Source organism: Triticum urartu, chromosome 3 (genome assembly GCF_003073215.2).
Source record: "Triticum urartu cultivar G1812 chromosome 3, Tu2.1, whole genome shotgun sequence".
Classification (NCBI taxonomy): Eukaryota; Viridiplantae; Streptophyta; class Magnoliopsida; order Poales; family Poaceae; genus Triticum; species Triticum urartu.
This window is the reverse complement of record NC_053024.1, coordinates 76,342,968-76,359,444: the sequence shown is the minus strand read 5'-3', so window position 1 is coordinate 76,359,444 and position 16,477 is coordinate 76,342,968. Positions and strand designations below refer to the sequence as shown.

The 16,477-nt window shown below is 51.6% G+C and overlaps 1 protein-coding gene and 1 non-coding gene across 2 annotated transcripts; one reads left to right on the top strand and one right to left on the bottom strand.

Annotated features, from left to right (window-relative positions):
- Positions 1-11,284: 11,284 nt before the first annotated feature.
- LOC125542980 (type IV inositol polyphosphate 5-phosphatase 3-like) lies at positions 11,285-14,336 on the top strand. Its single transcript, XM_048706222.1, has 7 exons — positions 11,285-11,558; positions 11,655-11,757; positions 11,880-11,942; positions 12,323-12,410; positions 12,504-13,517; positions 13,594-13,702; positions 13,789-14,336. The coding sequence occupies exons 1-7, from the start codon at positions 11,523-11,525 to the stop codon at positions 14,137-14,139; spliced, it is 1,764 nt and encodes a 587-aa protein (XP_048562179.1). The 5' UTR covers positions 11,285-11,522; the 3' UTR covers positions 14,140-14,336.
- Positions 14,337-14,534: 198 nt separating this feature from the next.
- TRNAG-GCC lies at positions 14,535-14,605 on the bottom strand. Its single transcript has one exon. It is a non-coding gene; the product is annotated as a tRNA-Gly (tRNA).
- Between the last annotated feature and the right edge of the window lie 1,872 nt (positions 14,606-16,477).

Sequence of the window (16,477 nt, the reverse complement as noted above, 5' to 3'; positions counted from 1 at the left end):
GTAGCCCGACAGCTGGTAGTGACGCGAAGGGAAGACCTCCACGCGAGTAGCCTGGGGTCCGCGGATACTCTGGTGCGGAACCCGATGCGCAGGTGGCAGGAGAGGGCCCAATGCAGGAGAGTAGCCTCCCACATCTGGCCAGCCGACGCCCTGGGGCATCACGGTCCTGGCTGGGTAGATAGCAGAACGCGACAGCTCCCCAGATCCGACGAAGGGGTGCAACATCGTCAGAGCACGGTAGAGGTGCTGACGAGTGGTGTACAACTCGTGGCGAAGAGCTCGGTTAGCTCGATCCAGCCCATCAGCATGCAGAACCAGGTTCTGATGGTAGAAGGGCTCTCGGGTGATAGTGGAGTAGGCAGCAGTGTAGTAACCCTCCGCACCAACATCGGATGCGATAGCAATGTGCCTGAAGGGGGAGGTGTCCAACTCCTGATACTCTCCACGAAGACGTGTCAGAGCAGCATAAGCAGCATCGTGGACCGCCATATCGATAGTCACTCCAACACCATGAGCAGTGTGCAGCACGGTAGTGGAGTCATACTCCCGAGAGTAGAGGTGGACGATGGCACGGTACTGCTCCTGGTTGAAGTCCTGGTACTCCTCATAGACGGTGTACTCAGGGTGCCAACGATAACCCAGATAGGTCATCATCTCAGCCAACACAGCAGGTGATCCTGAGGCACCAATGGCCGTCGTGTGGCGCACGACCTGCCTCGTGGGTTCCATCTGAAAACACAGATGTTTTCACTGGAGTCAAATGACAATGTGGATAATGTTCAAATACATTTCTAAAGAATAACTAGGGCTTATCCAACTTTGGGGTGAATGTCGTAACGGGATCCTAGTGTCAGAGTTAGTAAATTCGTTTAACCCGAGTAGAAGGGAGTTCAGAGTCCCAGAGTAAAGGTCGAGGAGTAAAAGATACTAGTACCACCCGATGGCGACGTGGGCCCGTAAGGCACACAGCCAAGTTAGTAAAAGTTTATACAATGTCTAGACTCGACTTCGGCCAAGGAGTGTGGAAGGGGGATTCCTACAGGCAGTCGGCTCTGATACCAACTTGTGACGCCCCCGATTTGACCGTACACTAATCATGCACGCAAATGTGTACGATCAAGATCAAGGACTCACGGGAAGATATCACAACACAACTCTACAATTAAAATAAGTCATACAAGCATCATATTACAAGCCAGGGGCCTCGAGGGCTCGAATACAAGAGCTCGATCATAGACGAGTCAGCGGAAGCAACAATATCTGAGTACAGACATAAGTTAAACAAGTTTGCCTTAAGAAGGCTAGCACAAACTGGGATACAGATCGAAAGAGGCACAGGCCTCCTGCCTGGGATCCTCCTAACTACTCCTGGTCGTCGTCAGCGGGCATCACGTAGTAGTAGGCACCTCCGGTGTAGTAGGAGTCGTCGTCGACGGTGGCGTCTGGCTCCTGGGCTCCAACATCTGGTTGCGACAACCAGGAAGAAAGGAAAGGGGGAAAAAGGGGGAGAAAGCAACCGTGAGTACTCATCCAAAGTACTCGCAAGCAAGGAGCTATACTACATATGTATGCATTGGTATCAACTGGAATAAGGCTATTATATGTGGGCTGGACTGCAGAAAGCCGGGATAAGAGGGGGATAGCTAGTCCTTTCGAAGACTACGCTTCTGGCAGCCTCCGTCTTGCAGCATGTAGGAGAGAGTAGACTGAATTCCTCCAAGCAGCATCGTATAGCATAATCCTAACCGATGATCCTCCCCTCGTCGCCCTGTGAGAGAGCGACCACCGGTTGTATCTGGCACTTGGAAGGGTGTGTTTTATTAAGTATCCGGTTCTAGTTGTCATAAGGTCAAGGTACAACTCCAAGTCGTCCTGTTACCGAAGATCACGGCTATTCGAATAGATTAACTTCCCTGCAGGGGTGCACCACATACCCCAACACGCTCGATCCCATTTGGCCGGACACACTTTCCTGGGTCATGCCCGGCCTCGGAAGATCAACACGTCGCAGCCCCACCTAGACCAACAGAGAGGTCAGCACGCCGGTCTAAACCTAAGCGCCCAGGGGTCTGGGCCCATCGCCCTTAGCACACCTGCACGTTGCGTGGGCGGCGGGAAGCAGACCTAGCCTAGTGGCGTTCCAGTCCAATCCAGCGCGCGCCGCTCCGTCGCTGACGTCAAGAAGGCTTCGGCTGATACCACGACGCCGGGATACCCATAACTACTCCCGCGTAGATGGTTAGTGCGTATAGACCAAATGGCCAGACTCAGATCAAATACCCAGATCTCGTTAAGCGTGTTAAGTATCCGCGAACGCCGACCAGGGCCAGGCCCACCTCTCTCCTAGGTGGTCGGAACCTGCCCTGTCGCTCCGCCTCAAAGATCCACACAGAGGGCCGTTGGGACAAAGGTCCTTTCAGCCCCCAATCCGTGAATCACTCGCGGGTGCTCCACAAGCCGACCCGTCTTTAGTCACCACATGTATCATGTATAAAGCATATAGTATATACCCGTGATCAACTCCCGAGTGATCACGGCCCGATAGTATAGCATGGCAGACGGACAAGGATGTAGGGCCACTGATGAAAATACTAGCATCCTATACTAAGCATTAGGATTGCAGGTAAAGGTAACAACAGTAGTAGCAAGGACAGGCTATGCATCAGTATAGGATTAACGGGAAGCAGTAACATGCTACACTACTCTAATGCAAGCAGTATAGAGAAGAGTAGGCAATATCTGGTGATCAAAGGGGGGGCTTGCCTGGTTGCTCTGGCAAGAGAGAGGGGTCGTCAACTCCGTAGTCGTACGGGGTAGCAGCGACGTCGGTCTCGGTGTCTAGCGGAAGAAGAGGGGGGAAGAAACAATGAATATAATGCAAACAGATGCATAACGATGCATGACAAGACAAGTAACGGTGTTAGGGGTGCCCTAACGCGGTATTAGGTGATACCGGTGAAGGGGGATAACATCCGGGAAAATATCCCCGGTGTTTCGCGTTTTCGGACAGATGAACCGGAGGTGAAATGTTGCAGGTTCACTATGCTAGGGACACGTGGCGGACGAACGGGCTGCGTATCCGAATTCGTCTCGTCGTTCTGAGCAACTTTCATATATAAAGTTTTTCCAACCGGGCTACGGTTTATTTTATATTGATTTTCTAAAGTTTAAATCATTTATAGAATTTATTTAATTAATTTAATCAACATTATCCAGAATAGTGTCTGCTGACGTCATCATGACGTCAGCATGACGTCAGCAGTCAGCAGGGGCGTTGACTGGTCAAACTGACGTGTGGGTCCAGCGGGGCCCACCTGTCATACCCTGTTTAGGCTAATCAGGTTTTAGCTAAACTAATCACAGTTTAATTAGACTAATTAGTTAATTAGGTTAATCTAATTATGATTAATTAACTTAATTAATTCCTTAATTAATTAATTAATTTAATTATTATTTAATTATTTAATTATTTTTATTAATATATATTTTTAAACGTTTCTGGGGCTGGGGCCCCCATGTCAGTGGCCTAGAGGGGCCATAGCGGGCGTGGGTTCACAGGCGTCGGGCGCCGGGTGCGGGCGCACCCGAGCGGGCGCTCGCCCGCAGGGCGGGACGAGGCCGCCGGGGCACCGATGGCGGGGCACGCCGGCGCGGCCAGCCGGGGCCACGGCGGGCGGAGGCGAGGGGTGGCGCTGGTGCGGCCAGTGGCGCGGTGGCGCAGCCGTGGGAGGAGGAGAGGGCGGAGACTAGGCGTGGCGAGGCACGGTGCCATGGGGCGCCGGCCGGAGCAGCAGGGGGGCAGGCGGTGAGGGGAGGCGGCGCAGAGGGGCGAGGCCACCGGCGACGGGGCGCTGCAGTGGTGGTGGCCGCACCGCCGCAGCACAGCAGCTGCTGCTGCACCTCGTGGCGGGGCACGGCCAAGAACGGCAAGGGGCGACGGTGTGGCCGACGCGGTGGTGCGCGTGCGCACGGTCGGCCTCGAGCAGAGGCAGGGAAGGAGGAGGACGAAGCCGTGGCCTCACCGGGATTCGTAGGGACGGGACAGCGGGGGTTGAGGAGGAGGACGGTGACGAGCGGCGTAGGGGATGCAGGCCGGCGGGGAGGAGGATGCAGTCCGGTGGGGGGGGGGTCCGGCGATGGTGATGAGGTGGCGGGGCTGCGCCGGAATGGCGTCAGGGGCACGGGGTGGCGCGGGGCGATGGCAGCGGCACGGCGGCGTCCAGAGGAGGACGGGGAGCGCGGTGGCGGTGGCGATGGTGAACGGCGGCGGGGCGACGGGGATCGACGGCGGCGTCGGGCACGCCGCCCAGATCCAGAACGGGGAAGGAGGAGAAGAGGCGTGTGAGGGGGGTCGTCGCCGGCGGGCGGCTTCAGGCGATGGCGTCGAGTGGCGGCGGGGCGGAGTCGAACGCCCCCGTTCCCGATCTGGATCGGGGAGGGAGAGCGAGGAGTGGGGGGAGTGGGGAGTGGTTAGCGCTAGGGTTTGGTCGGGGGGATAAGGGAGGCGTGGGGGGGGGCCGGCTGGGCCTTTGCCCAGTTGGACCGGTTGGTGGCCTGGCCGGCTGGGCCGTCTGGCCCAGGGGGGGGTCCTTTTATTTTTTTGGTTTTGTTTCCTGTTTTCTTTTTATTTATTTTCTTTTCTGTTTTTATTTATTTATAAACACTTAGGCATTTTATAAAATTGTGAACCTTACACCATAATTATCTTTGTAATATTTGGCAACCACCGAACATTTTTGTTTTAATTTTTGAAAACTTTTATTGTTTTCTTTTATTTAAATTTTGAACTTGTTTCGGTTCTGAACTATCGAGAGTTTACCACAGTAACCGTGGTGACGTGGCATCATTAGCGGGGAATCACTGTAGCTTAATTATCCGGGCGTCACATCCATCTTGATCAACTTGGTATTCCGCTACACAATCAAGCAACCCGTCACACCAACAGATTAAACATCCACCTTGATGCAACACTTGAAAACACGCAGCCTTCAGACCAAAATAAACATTGATCCAACTACCAATTGACATTGATATTCCATGAATATTGCGACTCCGCGTCCTTATTTCCTGCAATGCATTGACCGCTGCCATCATGTAACATAGAGAAAACTCCAAAAACGACATATCAGTGGCAGCCTCCCGTGCCCAAACATGGCACAAGCTGACCCAAATTTCCCTTTTTCCTTTTTCTCTCAAGCACCCGATGGCAAGCACACCACATGTGACGCCCTTTTTTCAAACAAATCTTGTGTGTACGTCTCCACTTGCATGCCTCGACCTTGTACATCTGCAGCTCCACAAACTAGCCCGTCCATACATTGACCAGCCATCTGCATGGCCTCCTGCACGCCCGACTTAGTAGACTTGGCCAATCAGTGCGCTGGAACGCACTTCGGGCCGCCGCCCATGCGCGCGCCCGTTGTCCCGATCGCGCTAGACTGCCTAGGGCACCACGCGTGAATACGTCCCTCTGCCAGGGCCTCGTCTGTGCTGCCTCGCCGCATCTCGATCGATCTCGTCGACTCCGAGACACCGACAACTCTTGCTGCTGCACGATTCCATCGAGAGCCGCCACCGCTAGTAACCTGCTGCCGCCAAGATCGTTTGATCCAACAAATCCGATGACTTCAAAACCTTGCTCATGATACCATTTGATAGAATAAATCCGAGGCGCTCCGTCGATCTAACGAGGATCAAGCAATCACACCAGCACAACACTGAGATTTGGTAACGAGGTTTACCAATATGGCTACATCCTCGGGGCATGACTATGGGCGCTCCTCCCCATGACACCGCTACAATACCGCACCCCGGCCGCCCGGGCGCCGGCACACGCCGCCGGCTCCCCCCGCGTGCCTGTGCTATTATGTTGGCATAGGTTACATCGTGTGTCTACCCCCGATATATATGAGAGGCCTAGGATACAAGTGTCCTATTATGACACAACTTCTACCCTGTTTACACACAGTCCAAAACCAAGTCCAACCGTAACCTACCTTGTACAATAATATTCGACACAACTCTAATAGGACGATTGTGTGGTGATGCATGTGGAATCTGTTTTTCATGGCCCAGTCTTGGATAAATTTTTTTGTGTGCACGTGGAGCGTAGCCATCGCCATGAAGACGCCTGAGTTGTACTACGATGTAGACCGAGCGTAGGGCAGCGTATTCTTGGAGAGAGGCAGACTGGAGAGACGAAAGGAGACACCACATCGTGCAGGATTAGAGGGCATGATCTTAGCGCAAGAGGGCCAGATATGGTTATACTCCCTCCCTTCAGAATTACTTGTCTCGGATATGGATGTATCTAGAACTAAAATACATCTAGATACATCCATTTCCGCGATCTAGATACATCCATATCCAAGACAAGTAATTCTGAACGGAGGAAGTAGATATTTATGGAGTGCTTACATTCCGGGGTACTTGAAATACCGGACGGCGAAATATGTCCATCAAGCAAAAGATAATTCTCAATTAGCTCAAAATATAGCATCATGTGAAATACCGGATAGCCTTATGAATACAGATACAGGCTCTGACAATTCAGATACACACAATCAACACGTACACACACATTAGTAGCTCAATGCCGACAAAAAAGAAGTCATGGACGACCAAACCCGAGCATAAGACATGGGGCCTATCCGGAAAATGTAACAAAGTAATTGGTCTTTGCAACTATGACAAGGAAGGCGATTTGTGGCACGTAGATCGTGGGTCATCGACTTGCGCCACAACTCGGAAATATGTTTGTGTATATTATCAATTTACCTCGTCTAGGCCATACTAAATATGTTTGTGTATGTTACCAGCAAGAGGGAAAAAATTAAGTGCTCCTAACCCTCCCATGCTCTCATGATATGAGAGCTTCTAGACCGTTGAATCGTGGATCTGTTGGTGAGCATCGAGCCTCTAGGCAAAATTTGGTACTCTTCAGAGGCTTTCCTACAACTATTACGAGCTCCCATTCCGCCCGTGATCCAACAACACAAGAACTCCCAACATAAAAGGGCTGTGAGCACCTGATATTTTTCATATGTGATGATTTCAGGACTTTAAAAACAATTTCAGCTATTGAAGGCGGGAAAATTAGATATGGGCATGTCGAAGTTATGAAGCTCCCTAGGAATGAAGTCTCCTGGTGCATTGAGGTACTTTTGTACTTATCTCCGTATGTCAGGGAGTGAATTAGTTGTGCAGTGCGGGTGTGCCTATTCACATGTTAACATGGCACTCCTATGTTGACCGATAGTCAAATATGTAAATTCATAAACATATTTCAATTCACAAATATTGTCTAAATCATGAAATTTTCTGAAAATTCGGGAACTTCTTTTGGAAACCCAGGAACATTTTCTAAAGTCGTGAACATTTTTACATAATTTTTTAAAAATTGGGGAACATTCATTGAAATTCAAGAACATTCTCTAAATTTGCTAACATTTTTTAAATTGGCAAACATTTCCCTATTTCATGAACCATTTTTTAATACGTAATTTTTATTTTTTTTCAAATTTGTGCACTTTTTTAAAAAATATTTTAAATATTCTCTCTAGTTTTTAATTCAGTTTTCCTTCCTCTTTTGTTTTTTTCTCCGCTTCTCCGAATGGACCGAGACCCAATAGGGCGACTGTCCAGCTAACCAGAGGGAGTATCATGGGGTGTGCGTGTTTCGTCATCCTTTGACGTGTTGCATGCTGAATAGGGCCTCCCATGCATGTGGGTTGTTCCGTTGTTGGGGAAGGGCAGATTGATTTTTTTTCTGTTTTGCTTCTCCGGATGGACCGAGACCCAATAGGGCGACTGGCCAGCCAACCAGAGGGAGCGTCATAGGGCGTGCGTGTTTCGTTATCCTTTGACGTGTTGCATGCTGAATAGGACCTCCCACACATGTGGGTTGTTCCGTTGTTGGGGAAGGGCGAATTGATTTTTCTGTTTCGCTTCTCCGAATGGACTGAAACCCAACAGGGCAACTGGCCAGCCAAACAGAGGGAGCGCCATAGGGTGTGTGTGTTTCGTCATCCTTCGACGTGTTGCATGTTGAATAAGACACCCCCACACATGTGAGTTGTTTTGTTGTTGGGGAAGGCGAATCGATTTTTTCCGGTTCGCTTCTCCGTACGGGTTGATGCCCAGTAAGGAAACTGACCAGCCAACCGAGGTGAGCGTTCTGGGGTGTGTGCTTTTTGTGGTCTTTCCATGCACGGCATCCCCCCTCCTCGTGTGTGTGGGTTATTTCGTAGTTGAGGAAGGGAAAATTGCTTTTTTCTGCTTTGCCTTTCTGGTTGGGTTGTGGCCCAATAGGGCGTCTGGTTAGCCAACTAAAGCGAGTGTCCCATGGCATATGTGTTTGGTCATCCTTTGGCACATTTCATACTGAATAGGACCTCCCGAGTGTGTAGGTTATTTCGCTTCCCGAGGAGGGTGCAAATGGGTTTTCTGCTTTGTGCGTTCGCGAGGGGGTGACTCCAACTTGATAGTTCTACGCCGAGCGGTCGGGTCACCGCTTTCTCTGTCTTCCCTGTCAAGCTTCTTGTACAGTGGATGATCGACGTCGTTCTAGCGCTGGGCAAAGCTGGAATACAATGCATTGGAGATCCAAGCCAACATGAGCACCTGATGGAGAGCCATTGCAGCTAGGCTTTGTGGTGGTAGATCTAACCTCAAGGTTGGGGAGGTGACTAGGTTGAGAGATTGAAGTCCTTTTGGGGAAGAAAACAAATGCAAGGAGAGTGGTTCTAAGAGGTAGAGGCACCAGTGAATTGGTTGTGTGGGGAACGTGTATCGTACATTGGACTAGGGTCATGTATACACGTACCAACAAACAAAGTTAGAGGAAAAGGATATCTATTTCGGCGTCAATAAACCAGGGATACATCCAAACTCATACAACCAACCATGAAAATGCCGACGCCGAATTGAACAGTGAACACCACAAACTGAAGAAGCCGGAAATATAGGTCAACTAAGTTTAGTTTTAGTTTGAGTCTTTGATTTTCATTGTAAAATTTCTTACCTCTCTTACCGCAATTACTAAAAAAAACTAACTCACGGCTGACGGACCCGGCGGCAAAGCGCGTCTCGCCTAGTTTATGACCGGTTTTCAGCAAGATAACCACATGGCACGGTTTGCATCCGCCCGGTCGCGACTTAACAGACCGTGGAACCTTTTTTTGCGAAAACTCTCCATCTATTAATGTTCAATCATGATAGTACAATAAACATAAAAAAATTATATCTAGATTCGGAGATCACCTAGCAACGGCTACAAAAACTGAAGCGAGCCGAAAGCGCGCCGCCATCATCGCCCCTCCCTTGTCGGAGCCGGGCAAAACATGTTGTAGTAGACAGTCGGGAAGTCGTCGTGTTGAGGCCCCATAGGACCGGCGCATCAGAACAACACCCGCCACCGATGAAGAGTAGCGTAGATCAAAAGGATCCAACATGATGACACACGAGCGTAGACGAACGATAGCCAGATTCGAGTAAATCCACCAAAGACAGATCCATCAGAGACATACATTCACACTCCCACCAACGATGCACACACGAGTGTAGACGAACGATAGCCAGATTCGAGTAGATCCACCAAAGTAAGATCCACCAAAGACATATATTCACACATCCACCAACGATGCTATACGCACCATCGGGACGGGGGGCTAGGTGGGGAGAACCTTATTCCATCTTCCCGCCGCCGTCTCGTCTTCATGAGCAGACACAAACACTAACAGAACTCGAAGAAATATCTAAAAACGGAGCCCTCCTACCGGCAAAGGGCCAGGATCCACCGCGCCCCATGGCCCTAAGGCCACCGAAGACGAGGCAGACTGGTGCTGGCGCCTACGGGAGGTAGAGGAACCCTAATCTCTTTTTCGGGAGGAGCGGCGGTTGCGTGAGTCTGTTGCGTTAATTTCTTCGATAGAGCACTAAGAGCATGGTTGGATCCCCTTCCCTCCTTCAAATCTTTGACTCCACTCCCAGCTCTTGGACTGATGGCTCCTCCCGCCAAAATGAGAGTTGATAAGATGTTTGGCAACTGACTCCACTCCATAGTCCATACACAATCGATCAGAAGGGTGCAGGGAACAATGCTAGTGGGTGGGAGTCGCACGTGAAGCTCGGTATTAGCCACTCTGTCGGATTGAACTACATCCAGCTCCACTCCACTCTTTCTACTCCGAGGAGCGGTAGCATTCGGCGCCGCTCCGCCCGCTCCGGGCCCGGGGTGCATCCGATCAGGCTCTAAGAGGTCCCTGAAGAAAAGGAGAATATTCCTAGCCATAAAAAGCCTAGCCATTGCACCTCTCTACCCATCCCTATTCTCTACAGAGCCGAGCAATGTAGATCCCGACTAATCACTAGCAGCAGAGCCCAAGCAAGCTAGAAAGTGACGTGAACAGCAGCTAATCAAGAAGCAACCAAAGGAAACACAAAAGTCTTAATCGCATCTGTCAAGCCGTAATCAGGATCGTGCGCAACGATCACGACACGCCCCCTCCATCATTGCTCGCAGATCGTGCCGGCCGTTTCAAACTTTCAAGGGGGTCCATGCTGCTTTGCTTGCCACACGGTGATATGATGTCCACACCACGTTTAAAATGCTGGGAAATGTGCCACACGGTGATGCCATGACCCCGTGGCTTTTACAGGGAGTTTGCTATGGCAATTAGCCAGTGCGGGACAAGGATATATCGGGTGGGTTATGCTCCGTGATTCGGTTGGGTTCAAAGTGATCAGGAGACGACCTACTCGATTCCCTTCATCATGTGGCATAGATTGTGGTCTGGTGGCAACCAACAAGAAGTACACAATCATCTTCTCCGATCTTCGGAAGAGGAACAAGAAAGCAGGAAAATCGCAGGCACAACGCGTGTCAGTGAGTCAACAAACACGTAACGGCCGAGAGATTCGACATCGCCGCATCATTCTTAATCCCATTCTGATCAGCTGAGGTCGTCTGCTCGGCCTTATTCTGCACTATCAGACGCCCAGCTCCCAGCCACAAAATGAACAGGATAATAACCATGAAACACCACTCCAAAAATGAATAGGTTATATTAATGGGAGGTTCCTTTCCGGTAAAGATAATCATTTTATTTCAAGCAGGCCATGGCGTCTCCGTGATGATGGATCAAATGTGAACAGGTTGGGCTAATTAGGCAGGCGTCAGCGTGAGTGCGCAGTAATGGCCGTGTCGCCGAAAGGAAAACAAGTACACACGCGTGGCCCATCTCCCCTATATATATCCACCGCTAGCTTGGCGCCACCTGCTGTCTACTCGGCTCGGCCTAGCGCGCGAACCACCACCATGTGCCCTTGTCCCGTCTGAGCGAGAATCGTTGTCGCAAGCTCACGGGCGCCCGCACCACCACACCGCAGCACAGCGCAGGCGGCTTTCAGATTCAGTTGGCGCTCGGAGCTCTGAAGAGCACAGGGGAGAAGAAGAAGTGTGTAGATTCCTCTAGGAATTGTCCTGGGGTTTTGGCATCGGAGAGAAAGGGAGAGAGGGAAAGATGGTGTCCCAGAATCAGAGGACGCCGGGAGACCAGGTAGGGCAGGGGCGCCGCTCAGGGCCCGTCGATCGATCGAGTGTATGTTGTGTTCTTGGTGATTGATTTGGTGTGTTGTGGGCTGGGGCGATGCAGGTGTTCTGGCCCAAGGTGGTGCTCAAGAAATGGCTCAACCTCAGGAGCAAGGACGCCAAGTTCAACGCCGACGAGGACGACGGCGACGACGACGGGGAGCAAGGTACGCAGCAGGCCGAGGCTCCTCATTTCGGGCTCTGTGATTCGAATTTCGGTCGCCGGGGATCGCAGCCTCCTTCCTTCCTCCCCTTCTCACCTTATTTGCCTGCTGTCCGTCTCGTGCAGAGGAGAGCTGCGGCTGCGACGGCGCCGAGGCGGAGCGCGAGGCCGGAGGCGTGGACATCGCCGGTGAGCTCTTTTACATCTCGGTTTCACCTCGTTCTCATGTTTGGAAAGTTGGCTGTGCGCTTCCGCGGATCCATGAGGTGTTCTTATCCGATACTGAAGACGGGGAAAAGTGCGGCTTCGGACTGTTCAGCCCTTTTGGGGAAAGCATAGCTGATACCACATTCCCGCCGTCAAAAGTAGATCATTGCCAGTACTTGATTTTGGTGGAGGACTTCTTGCCGATTTTGCGCATTTTCACAATGATCGCCGTTGCTTCTGCCCGTCGAACACCTGTTACCACTGCCAAAATTTGCATTCTGAACTGCTAGTAAGTACCAATCGGAAGCAAAATTCAGAGTGATTCCTCATGAGCCACCCTGTTTTTGTTGCACGATCTGCAGAGGAGAGCCTGGACGCCGCGCCGTACAAGCTGCGGCGGCGGAACTCGGAGACGATGCGCGCGCAGTACATCAGCACCAAGGAGCTCAGGTACAGTCCAAGTGTATTTTCGGCACGATCGCGGCGCATTTTCCGTTTTCTCGCGGTTCTTGGCGTGGTGATGCTGATGGGTTCGTGCTGCAGGATCTGCATTGGCACGTACAACGCCGCCGGCATAGAGCCGCCGGAAGGCCTCGACATCGCCGAGTGGCTCGGCACCACCGGCGGCGAGCAGGCCGACATGTACGTGCTCGGGTTCCAGGAGGTGGTGCCGCTCAACGCCGGCAACGTGCTCGGCGCCGAGGACGTCCGGCCGGCGCTGGCGTGGGAGGCGCTGATACGTGACACGCTCACGCGGACCCAGCCGTCCTGCTCGAGGCCCAAGTACAGGTACCGCAGCCACCCGGCCACCCCGACCCGCGACGGCTCCGACGAGCTGTTCCCCGGCGGCACCGACACCGACACCGACGACGACGCGCCCTTCAGCTTCCCGGTGTACCCCGAGGAGTACGTGGCCGCCACCCCCAGGATGCTCGGGGCCATGGAGGACCTAGAGGACGAGCAGCCAAGGGCGCAGCAGAGGGCGCTCCTGAAGACGATGAGCAAGACGGACAGGATCGGGCTCGCCTGGCCGGAGCAGCCGCTGGACCTGATGGCCACCGCGTCCTTGTCATCGGCGTCGTTCAAGTCGCCGAGATCGTTCGGCGCGCACAGGTCGTTCGTGAAGTCCAGGGTCGCCGCCGACGACTGCCCGGCCATGGTCCCTGACCTGGACCTCGACCTCGACGGCGAGGCCGCGCGTGGTCATGGGAAGAAGAAGGGCGGCGGCAGGTCGCCGTTCGTGAGGATCGTAAGCAAGCAGATGGTGGGCGTGTTCCTGACCATCTGGGTGCGGCGCGGCCTGCGGAGGTGCGTCCAGAACATCAAGGTGTCCACCGTGGGCGTGGGCGCCATGGGCTACATCGGCAACAAGGGGTCGGTGTCGGCGAGCATGTCCATCTACCAGACCATGTTCTGCTTCGTGTGCACCCACCTGTCCGCCGGCGAGCGGCCCGGCAACCTCCTCAAGCGGAACGCCGACGTGCAGGAGATCCACCGGCGGACCCGCTTCGCCGGCCCCGGCGGCCTCGAGCTGCCCAGAGACATCTACGACCACGAGTCAGTGATCATGCACCACTGAATTGCATCCACCAATGCATCACTCCGGTGATCTGACAGAGATGTTCTTCCGCAGGAGGATTTTCTGGCTGGGCGATCTGAACTACCGGATCGACGTGCCGTACGACGGAACCCACAGCCTGATCGCCGCCATGGACTGGCCTCAGCTAGCCGAAAAAGATCAGGTACGCAGTCTCGCTCATCATCACCTCCGCCATGGAACTCTGAACCATGTTGCTGATGCTCCGTTTGTTGTGAATGTGATGATCAGCTGAAGCGGGAGCTGAGGAAGGGGCGGGCGTTCGAGGGGTGGAGCGAGGGGGTGCTGGAGTTCGCGCCGACGTACAAGTACGAGGTCGGGACGGGCAAGTACATCGGCGACGACCAGAAGGGCGGGAGGAGGACGCCGGCGTGGTGCGACCGGGTGCTGTCGTTCGGGAAGGGGGTGAGGCTGCTGGGGTACGGCAGGTCGGAGCTGACGCTGTCGGACCACAAGCCGGTGACGGCGACGTACGCGGCGGAGGTCGAGGTGTTCTGCGGCAGGAAGCTGCAGCGGGCGCTCACGCTCACGGACGCCGAGGTGGATAGCGGGGACGTGGTCGTGCCGGACCTCGAGTTTTGAGCTGGCCGAGGGGCATCTCGCCGGCGGTGCCGAACACTTGACATGCACCGGCTGAAGCATTTGGATACAGCAGATAGCTTTCAGCTGCGGCTGACAAATCTTGGACGGGGTGGTGTCGCGTGGGTGATGCTGCGCTCTGACGAAACATCTGTGACGGTGTTACTGGCAATGAATTTATAGGATTTTTTCCCTCTTCACCTTTGAGTTAGTAACCTTTCTCCCCTGTCAGGCTGTCAGTATGCTGTTTGAATCACACGCAGTGGCACAGAAGCATAAAAAACACAAAGAATGAGACGAAAAACAACAAAAACAACAAAAAACAAAAACAAAAACAAAAACAAAAACAAAAACAAAAACAAAAACAAAAACAAAAACAAAAACAAAAACAACAAAAATGCACCAGCCGGGAATCGAACCCGGGTCTGTACCGTGGCAGGGTACTATTCTACCACTAGACCACTGGTGCTTATGTTGTTAGTAGAAAAGGAACATGTGATTATTTCTTTTGTCTTCTAAACAGAGAACGGAACAGTTTTTTTTGTTTACGAAACACAAGCTTTACTGCTTAAAAGGGAGAATTACATAGAGGTTGAATACAGCGTAGAATAAAAGAGGGTACACAATTAACCCATAAACATCTTCTACGATCCTCGCTAGCCTGCCTGGCGCATCTATGCGCAGAATGTTTGCTTCCCGGTTTACATGCACGAGAACGAAGGAATCAAAACAGGAGCTCACCTCCTGGACATCATAACAAATGGAAGCAATATCCACCCTCTTAAATTTTGCAATATTGATCATCTGAACAACCTCCTACGCATCACTCTCGATGATAATCTTGCGGAAGCCAAAATCCATTGCTAAACGGATACCATCCCGGATCGCCAAGGCTTTCATGAACCTTGCATTTTGCGCGTACTGGTACCATATAGCCTGAGCTCGGATTAACTCACCATTGTGGTTTCGAATCACTACTCACGTGTCCCCATGAGCCAAGTTTCCTGAATAGCTGGCATCAATATTCACCTTGATAAAGGTTTCCTCTGCCGGTAACCAGCTTGTATTCTCTCTCAGCATTCGGGGATTCTCACTTCTTCCAGTGTAGCAAGATCATGAATAGTATCAATTTCCCATTCGACAAAAGACTGAATGGAACGACATCGTTCTCCATGTCTCCTATTGTTCCGTTCTATCCAGACAGTCCAGCACCCAGCTAAGATAATGGCAGCAAGTGATTCTAAAACTTTCTTGTTGTCAACAATATCTAGCCCAAGAGTCTGGATGAAGAATAGGAATTCTGACCGAAAGGAAATGCTTCAGTTCTGACCAAAAAACCTTGGTCCATGTACAACCAGAGAACGAAACAGAATTAAGCTGCAAGGTAACCAAAAGAGGCCTTTGGTCTGCCCTGCTTAAGAACTGCATGGGTCATGTTTTTTTTTTTTTGTTTTTTTTGAGAAGACGGGTCCTGGTCGTTGCTCATGAGTCCTCTTGCGAAAGCAACGGCGGCATGCGCACACAAGACTCACAAGAGGACGCGATGTGATGCAACCACGTGACACGACCACCGTGTTGATCGTGTCACAGTACAGTTGAACGCGTACTACTGGTTCGCTCTTTTCTTGTAAAAAATAATATCGAACCAAATAGATGCAAAAAAAGAAGACGAAATGCGTAACCTTCATTAGGGCATGTATAATGGTTGATAAGACAGTCTTTTCTTAAGTCTTGCATGCAATTTAGAGATGACAAAAAATATATCTACAATGGGTTATATCTTAGCCTTATCTTCAATAACCAGTAATTCCTTAAAACATGGTGAGACAAATTGTGCTAAGAGATCATCTCTTGTCTTATCTTAAATAAGAGAAAACATATCTTTTCTTATAAGTTATCTCTCCTCCACCTCATCATTTATCCTACGTGGCACTTCTAAGATAGCATCTTTGTACATGCCCTTACATTAATACTAGACGTCAACGCGCCCTTAGAGCATCCCTAGCAGACTCCGCATAACACCGACCTGCAAAAGACGTTTACAATTCACGGAAAAACGCCTTTACGGGTCGATGCAGGCGGCCGCAGAGTCAGATCCCACAAATGGACCCATATAAAAGAATATTCACCGAAGATGCTCTTTTATGGGTCGGCTAGCCAGGGTCTGCTCGGGTACCGCCCGTCGACCCGCAAACCGAAAGCCCTCAATAAGCGACAGCAATTCCGACAAATGAGTTCAAATTCAAACGATAAAACATAGTTCACGCGCAAATAAAAGCATAGGTTTGTAGGACAAACGCAAATGGACTTGCAAAAGCGACAACCACGTTTTGATCATCTT

Coding starts and splice junctions, on each gene's coding strand:
- LOC125542980 (XM_048706222.1), top strand. CDS start 11,523: ATGGTGTCCCAGAATCAGAGGACGCCGGGAGACCAG. Junction 13,518..13,593: donor AGAGACATCTACGACCACGA/GTCAGTGATCAT, acceptor GTTCTTCCGCAG/GAGGATTTTCTGGCTGGGCG. Junction 13,703..13,788: donor AGCTAGCCGAAAAAGATCAG/GTACGCAGTCTC, acceptor TGTGATGATCAG/CTGAAGCGGGAGCTGAGGAA.